The 8,604-nt window shown below is 39.0% G+C and overlaps 1 protein-coding gene across 3 annotated transcripts in view; it reads right to left on the bottom strand.

The window, feature by feature from the left end:
* Positions 1-374: 374 nt before the first annotated feature.
* Positions 375-8,604, bottom strand: part of POMT2 (protein O-mannosyltransferase 2) — a 33,637-nt gene continuing 25,407 nt past the window's right edge. For 2 of the 3 annotated variants that reach the window (XM_007437642.4, XM_088145284.1), the window contains 3 exons: positions 7,208-7,348; positions 6,387-6,501; positions 375-3,553 (listed from right to left, as the gene is read on the bottom strand). In XM_007437642.4, coding sequence (XP_007437704.1) covers positions 3,448-3,553; positions 6,387-6,501; positions 7,208-7,348 — 362 coding nt within the window. In that variant the 3' untranslated portion in view covers positions 375-3,447. The remainder of the gene's footprint in view (positions 3,554-6,386; positions 6,502-7,207; positions 7,349-8,604) is intronic. The other variant, XM_088145285.1, reaches the window with a different exon arrangement.

Genomic DNA, 8,604 nt, shown 5'->3' with positions numbered 1-8,604 from the left:
CTTTCAATAGTATCTATTTCTTCCCTCTTCCCTTGCTGTGTACCTTTTAAATAGATGAAAAATTCTAGAGAAATCAAAGGCTTATTCACTGTTTTGTAACCTCTGAGTTGACATTACTTTAATACAGCTTACATAAATAAAAGCATCAGGGCTCCTACCAAGCAAGTGCCTCTTTCCAGACATGAATTTCTTGACCAATACCCCAAGGAATAAAAAGCCTATTTAAGATTTGCTATCCAGAGAGGCTATTGTACTGCCATAGTGTCCTCCCATGAGAATTTATTGCTGACTTCTCCTTCCTCATCCCATATATGGGATCATAATTGGTAGTCCCATCCTAGTATGGAAAAACAAGGACTATACAATTCAAGGACTCAGAACAAAGAAGTTTTATTTAGTCATGCCTTCAGTCATGGTAAAATTGTCTGTGTTCCATTAAGACCACTGAGGGGAAGAAGAGAGACAACTGTAGGAGTCATATAGGTTTAGTAACTAATAGGAAAGTGAATGATCCCATACATTAGTATCAGTATTGGAACAGCACTGAAATTTAATACTGTGAAATAATAGACATGTTTTGCAAAATCACAAAGGCCTACTTCAAAGGAGTTTTTGCAGCCAACTCATTCTTTGATCTGTATACTTTTTTTAGTAAAATATTTCAAGAGTTCTAAAAAAAGAAAAAGTCTTCAAAACAATGAATGAATGAAGCTAGTTAATCAATTATATGCAGTAAAAGAAAATTAATAAGGTAAGATTTCAAAGTTCAGGAAAGCCAATAACAGATTTGTGGAAAGGCACACTACAGTAGGGACACAAGCATGCATTAATGCATCACAAGTACAAAATGCTAAGCTAAGGCACATTCACTTAGAATTACCCTTTCTCACAGAACCCAACTGTTTGCACTGTGATGGTAGAAGAGCTAAGGGGGACTTTGTCCCTATCTTCATACAGGCAAGAGGCCACCCAGTGGTAGCCTGCAATATTGGAATGCTTGGCATTATTCTGTGAGTGACAGCAAGTAATGCCAGGTCTGACATCTCCCTTTGCACAGTGGTAAACCAGTCTTATTGCATCAAATTCAAAAGGAACTATACATGTTCATAAGAAAGAAGCTGCTCTATGTAGTATTGCCTTTTAGCCACAGCACATATGTGCTGACTGATAAGGTTTCTCAGAACATCAGGCAAGGCTACACTGAACAATTATCCACTGGAGTACTGCAGAATCCAGAAGAAAAGGGTTCAGACAGCCTTGCTGAAATTCTAAATTAAATAGTTAAAATGTTACTTTGTACAACATAATTTTAATTGATGAGAAAAAAAAGGTTGCTCTCCTCTAAAAAGCAAAGTACACTGTAATGGATATGAACACACTATTCTATACAAGAATCTACAAGAAAGATTCCCAAAATAAAAATACTGTAACATGACTAGTTCAGAACCGTTTTATGGGAAACTGATTTAGAAATCTAATCAAGAGTAACACTTGAACACATAATACAATATGGCCAAGAACTTATAACAACTCTTGCCTATCAAATTATCTTCCTATAACCCACTGAATTGCTATTGATGTCATGAAGTCTTCCTGTTTTTCTGCATCTACTGATAAAAGAAACAGCAGATTCTAAGCACAGTCATCTCTATCTGCTATTTCTTTCGATTTTTCTGTTTCTTTTTCTATATATGATCACTGAGGTCTCTCATCACCCAATAAAAATGGATTCCTGCCATAGGAAATATACTGTCTATTACAATGATTTCCCATAATGCTCAACAAGGCAAATAAAAGAAACCTGGGACTTTTTATCATCATGTAAAGTAGCCTTCTCAACCTGCTGCCTTCCAGTTGAACGGAGACTACAATATCCATTGTTCCCAGACAACATAGGGATTGGCTGTGCTTCTGTAATCCCAGTTGTAATCCTGGTATATCTGGATGGTGTCAGGTTTGAAAGGGCTGCAAATGATAAAAATTGAAACCTAACACAAATAACTCAAATGCATTGTGACAATCTAATACTATTAAGCCAGACTAATAAACACAGTCATATTTCCTCTCTTTTTGGATTTGGGCGTCTGAACTTCACTCAGTATAATCACATCATGGGGATATCAGCAGTTAGTCTCCATGCCAACAGAGATAGCCATTAGATGAAGGATGGCATGGGGAACAGAGAGTGGGAGGCTTCAAAGTTTTATACACGTTAAAATAAATTACTGGAATATCTCAGTAACCTGGACACAGGTGCAAAAGTGATCTCAATGTGTTCAGTGTAACTAGAGCTGAAGCCAAATTCATTCTGGAAAATTCTAGTGCAGTGCACACAAATTGAAAGTGAAATATTTTTCAGTCAGATTGTTTTTCAGAGTTTCTTTCACATCCCACCAGAAAATCTCTCTCCTCTATCCAGATGAAGTTTTGTTCTAATGTCAAGCTATCCTGAAACTACAATAACCTTTTCTAGATAGCTTATTGTAGCAAGAGGCAAAGAGTTCTCCTCAAAATTATTATGCATTTAACAAAGAATAACCCAGTATTAGCAGCTTATTTTGCACAATCTACATTCATTCATGTCAGCTTTCCCTCAGGTGATGGGACAAATTGGATCAATGCCAGCACTAGCAAATGCTCTAAGCTATTATGTAATCTCTGCAGTTTTACATCCTGCTAAAAAGGCATCTCAGAGGAATTTAGAGGAGTCCGTAAACATAACATCTCTCTACTAAAAAAAAAATCCTCAGAAGAGTGGTTGATGACTGGAATGCTAGAATTTAATACCTCTGTGAGAGTCTTCCAGGTAGCTGTAAGATTTTCTTAAGCTGTAACTAGTAGCTAGTGCTCAGAAATATAAGTATTATGCAAAAACAGAAAGAACTTGTTGCCTTTTGTCTTAGAAGAAAGGAATGCCCAGAAACTTGTAATCCTTCAACCAACTGAAACATTTAAGTCCAATCATCTAAGATCAAAGCAACAAACAGGTGATTCTACACACACAGACAACTTCCCTTTAAAAACATCACAAGTTATTGGTTATGAACTATCACATTCTCAAAAGACCTGTTTTCTGTCTAAGCACAGTTGATATTTCCTGTGTGTCATGTCACACTTGAACAGAGACAGATTGTATAATCTACATTTTTGTGAAACACATGCATCCTCAAAATCACAATTATGACATTGCTGTAGAGTGTCTTGATAGACAGCTTGACTGTTTAAATATTGCCTGGACGGTTCAAACATTAAAGTAGCAGCTGGCTCAGCCCTTATGTCAGAGGTTCTCCCTCACTGTTGCCTCCTTCTTCAATAGTTCACTGTCTCCGTTCAGAAATGTTTTAGAGCAGATTCTTCATAGCTGTCTTCAAATGGACAGAAACATTCCACCACATCTATTCTTCTGTTTTATTCCTTTCTCTTTAAAAAAAAAAAAAAAAGCTGGATCTAAAACTCCCATGTTTCCAGCCATTTAAGACCTGCCATTGGGCTGCTGGGATCAGAAGCCAGAGGTCCTATCATCCCATAGGAGAGAGGATGGAAGAGGTAAAAGCTGTGGAAAATATATATATAAAAAAATAATAATAAATTAAATTCCCAAAAACTCAGGGTCACAACAGCAGAACATACCTCAGCATCCCCTAGGTTGGCCTAATTAATAATATAGAACATTATAAGGTAGAACAGAGTTCATTCAAGTGTATTGTCCACTGAATTCTGCAGTTAAAGAGAAATGGCAATTGTGAAAGAAAAGCTGTTTACATTATAACATTTAGGGAACGTCTCGGAGTAGTGGCAATATGATCTAAATTTGGGGGATATTACCATCAGCCCTTGTCCTAGACAGATCACTCCTTGTTGGCTTGGAGTTCTCTGATACTGCACCCTCTGCAGGCAGGTGGGACCTATTCAAACAGTCTAATGGACTACTGGGTTTCAGAGGGAGCTTGGGGTTGTTCCTGGGGCTCTGGTACATGCTTTAGCCCCTGCTTGGGACAAGAGGGTAGCAATGGCCTTCTGATTGCATCTGTGCAGACTCTCCAGGCACATAGATCATGGAGGGTCCCTTGGTTTTCAGAGGAGCTCAGATGATGAAATGACATAAACGATGCCTAGAGTGTTGCTGGAAGAAAATGAAGAATAAACCTGACCAAACATGGGTAAGAACCTTCCTTGAGAATTACCTTCTGGCAACAAAGACAGCAAATGTAGCTTTTTTCCCACTCTTATTGTATCTGCAGAGAGCTGGTGGCCCTGATTAGGATAACCCACTCCCTCCTGGATAAGGAGGGGCCAGGGGAACATTTACCGGGCTGCTGTAAGGACTATTCAAGGTGTCTGTCAGATGAAGTTACTTGGAGTTGGAATCTAACTGTACAGATCCTATGAACTGCATGAGACACAGTCTTGCCCAGTTATCTGGGAAGAGTTTGAATCTCTTGCTCTATGAAGTGGACAAGGTCCTTGAAGCTGAGCTGTGAGTTCAGCTATCTGTGTTTTAGAGCCATGTCCTTCCTGGTTGATTAAGGTCTCCTGGGAGGTGACATGTGGCTAGATCCAGGCAGTGGTGTGTGCTTCTTTACAGTAGGGGGTGGTTTTGCCCACTTGAAAGATGTGTTTGTACACACCCTCTTCAAGAAGCCATTGCTGGACCCAACTGATCTGGGCAGTTTCCAACCTTCCCTTTTTAAGGAAGGTTGTTGAAAAGGTGGTCAGCTTATAGCTCTAGAGACCTCTAGAAAAAATGGATTATCTGGATTCCTTTCAATCAAGATTCAGGCCTGGTCATTGTACTGGGATGGCATTGTTCTCACTTACTGATGACCTTTGTGGGCTCGGAATGGGGTAGTGCATCCATCCTGGCCCTCCTTATCTCTCACGGTATCCTTCTAGCCTAGCTCAGGGGACTGGGAGTGAGAAGCACCATATTGTAGTAATTCTCCTTCTCTGAGGCCAATTCCAGTTTGTGTTGGTGGGGCAGGACTGTTTGAGCCTGAGGCCCCTGCTTTGTGTGGTCCCTCTGGGCTCTACCATCTCCCTGCTCCTATTTAACACCTACACAAATCACTGGGTGAGGTCATCTCTCAATGTGGGATAAGGTATCACCAATGCACTGATAATACTCAGTTATACATCTCTGCCCAGGGCCAACCAAGTGATATCATTGAATTTCCTTCCCAGTGCCTGGAGACTGTGGAGGTTTGCATGGCAGAGAACAGGCTTCAGCTTTACCCTGTCAAGACTAAATAGCTGTGGGTTCCGTGCCTCCCTCTCCTCTCCACATCCAGAAATTTTCTTTAACTCTGCAGGGGGGTGCAGTTCCCAAGTCAAAGCTGGTGCACAACTTGGGGGTCCTCCTGGACTCATGACTCCTGCTTGAAGAACCAATGGCAGCTGTGGCCAGGAGGACCTTTGCACAAGTTCATCTTGCACACCAATTATATCCATTCCTGGACCAGGAGGACTTAATCACAGTGAGTCATGCCTTAATCACCTCCTCTTTGGATTATTATAATGCACTCCATATGGCGCTGCCCTTGAAGAGCACTCAGAAGCTGCAACTGCTCCAGAATACAGTGGTGCAGGCAGTTCTAGGCGTTTCCTATTATGCCTATATAACACCGCTGCTCCTCAAGCTGCACTGGCTCCCAGTAGACTTCTGAGTGAGACAAAAGGTGATTATCACCTCCAAAGCCATACATGACATAGAGTCAAGCTATTTGCAGGGCCACCTGTCTCCTGACACCCCTCATTGCCCTACCAGATCTAACAGAGAGGGCATGCTCTAGGTCCCATCCATTAAACAATGCCATCTTGTTGTATCTAAGAGTTGTGGCTTCTTTGTGGCATTTCAGATGCAACCCTGTTCACCTTTCACAAGGCATTAAGGACCTGGCTGCTTCCCAGGCACTTAGGCCAGGAAGTTAAGTGAGCTCTGCTGTCTAATGTTTTACTGTAAGATAAAATTGCTGTTTGTGACCTCAGATACTTATTGTTGTTTTAATTGTTTTTAATAGTTTTTTTAAAACTTTGTATGCCACCCAGAGTCATTAAGATGGATGGCCATATAAATTGTTTAAATAAATAAACAAATATAAAAACTGTGTTTCACCATGAAACTGTGAATTGAACTGCTGTAATTTAATGCAGTTAAGAAGCAACTTACAGACAGCTACAAGTTTGACTATTGCTGCAATACATGATCATGAATTATTTCTCCAAACACCCAAAGGGAAAATACTTTTGTAAAATCATCTCCCTATAGCCTGTTATTTTATTTAATACTGTTTTGGCTTCTTTACAAGAACCTTTCACATTAATACTGAATAGTCATGATGCCCTTCCATCTCAAAAAAGATATTTTTGAGTGGCTCAAGAACTCTCACCTATATATACTGAGCAAGACCAACACCGCTATCCCACAGTTATAAATCTTCCTAGCATGGATGCTGGTTGAAAGAAACCCAACACAGAATTTCAGGAATACATCCCATGTAATCCCTGAGGGAAAAACAACAAATTAAATTTGATTTGCAATTAAATTAATACAGTTTATATGATTACTATTCATGCATTTAATCAGTTTTCCCTGTCACATTAGAAATCACAATTTGGTAGCACCTTCTGGAACACTCATATGGGGAAACAAAACCCTTTGGAAAGGCACATGCAGGCCTCAAGCAGAGCAATCTTGGGGCAGACAGTGATGAGCAAGATGAAAAATGATGTAAAAAGACTTTAAAGAAAAAAAAAGCGCTTGCAGTGTCCTATGTCCTGAGGCTAAAAATGAGAATATTTTTATCAATAACCTTAACTGATACACCTAGAAAACATTGTAATAATAAAGGATTTCTGCAGCAAAATTGGGGGCAAATTGTTTTAGAATCTTTAAACTGCTATTTGAAACATTACTCTAATATCCACATTACCAGTATAGAAATGATGAGAGTAGAGAGTAGGTTGCCCAAGGCTATTGAATAACAGCTGGTATTTTGTATTCTAATCTCCCAAATTCAATTCTAGTTTACAGTGGTCTCAGTGCTGATAAAGAAATTGTTTCCTGGGAACCTTTTCAAAACATTAACCCTAAATCAACAATGTGTTAAAGTAAATAGCATGATCACATAAACTCGTGCTTTTCAAGACTCTCTGTAATCTGATTACCATGATATTTAATTTCTGCTATATGAAAATTTGTAAAGCTTACCTGTCAACATGATAGAGAAAAGCATTGCAGGGAAGTAATGATGGAAATAGAGCACTCTGCCCATCATGAAGAAAGGAAAGTAATGGAGAAGCCATCCCAACATAATCCTTCCTCCACCATGCAGCAAGACTTGACCAAGATCTGTAATATATGCATATACTTGAGGCTGTTTTCACTGACATTTCTTAAATTCATTTAATATCAGAGCTGTATAAGCATTTGATCATGTGAAACATTGCAAAGAGATCTAATTCTAGGGAATGCGTAAATTCTAAATGCCATTGATTTGCCCTGTTAAGGGCTCACAGGAGAGAATTACTGCTGACACATGCTTTATGGAAAGCTTTCAAAAAGCAAACCAGACTACACTGCTAATAATCAGATCTACTTCTTTTATGCACGACAGCAATCATTACAGTACCAAGCTAGGTAAAGAAAATCACTGGAACGTCAACAACCATTATGAACGAGTACATAAAAGGGCATTTTGAAAGCTGTCACGATTCCAGGCAAAAACCACATAAACTTTCATGATTATCTGGATAGGTCTTCTCCAACTTTGTGCCCCAAAGATACATTGGCCTTACTGGTTCCCATAATTCCAAGCCCATATGGCCAAAAGGCATAGAATCATATATGTTGAAGCTCGATACAATTAGGGGAAAGTACACTGGTGAAAACTAATGTTAAGTAATTAAGAAGCTGGCAGACTCTAGTTAGAGCCATCTGAATGTGAATTTCCATGAACAGGGCAGTACTAGTGATATCACTGTATCCGACTATTAAGGAACTTAAAGTGTATGATTAATTAATTAATAGAACAAGGAACAATTAATAATTCTTGATAGCTCTGTTGCAGATTAGCCTTCAGATGGTGCTCAGAAAAATAGTAAGGTGCTAAAGGAATGGATGTCCAATCAACATCCTCAAATCTAAGAATATAACCAACAAGAGGAAGGATGATCTCAGTCTCCCCTTGTCACAGAAAATCTTGGGCAGTAACAGAAACAGCAATGCCAGCACTTGTTGAATACATGAGACTCTCCAGCTTTCCAGTTTTAGTTTTTTGTATTTTCATTTTTGGATCTCAACATCAGTAATAATCCCTTTTTTCTTCCTCTTCCAAAAGTCTCTTTCTGAAAGAAATGTGATATAGCACTGGCTACATGGTTTTTGTTGTTTTAGACTTTATCTCAATTAGAAGGAAACAGAATATTTCTAAAAGTGCAAGTTGAAATGTAAAGAATTCTATATATGAATGCACACAAGTATTCCACATATGCATAAGGGTTTCTTTACTAATTATCACTCATAGCTATGTTGAAAAAGCACATCAAATGATCCTTTAGCTACAGAAAAAGTTGTGGGCAGTTCCAGGAATATGACTCAAGTTATTT

This window comes from Python bivittatus, unplaced genomic scaffold, assembly GCF_059951505.1.
Source record: "Python bivittatus isolate LINGU-HERP-01145 unplaced genomic scaffold, Pbiv_v1 ctg000480_np1212, whole genome shotgun sequence".
NCBI lineage: Eukaryota > Metazoa > Chordata > Lepidosauria > Squamata > Pythonidae > Python > Python bivittatus.
Note: the sequence above shows the minus strand (reverse complement) of the source record. Positions and strands in the feature narration are given on the sequence as shown.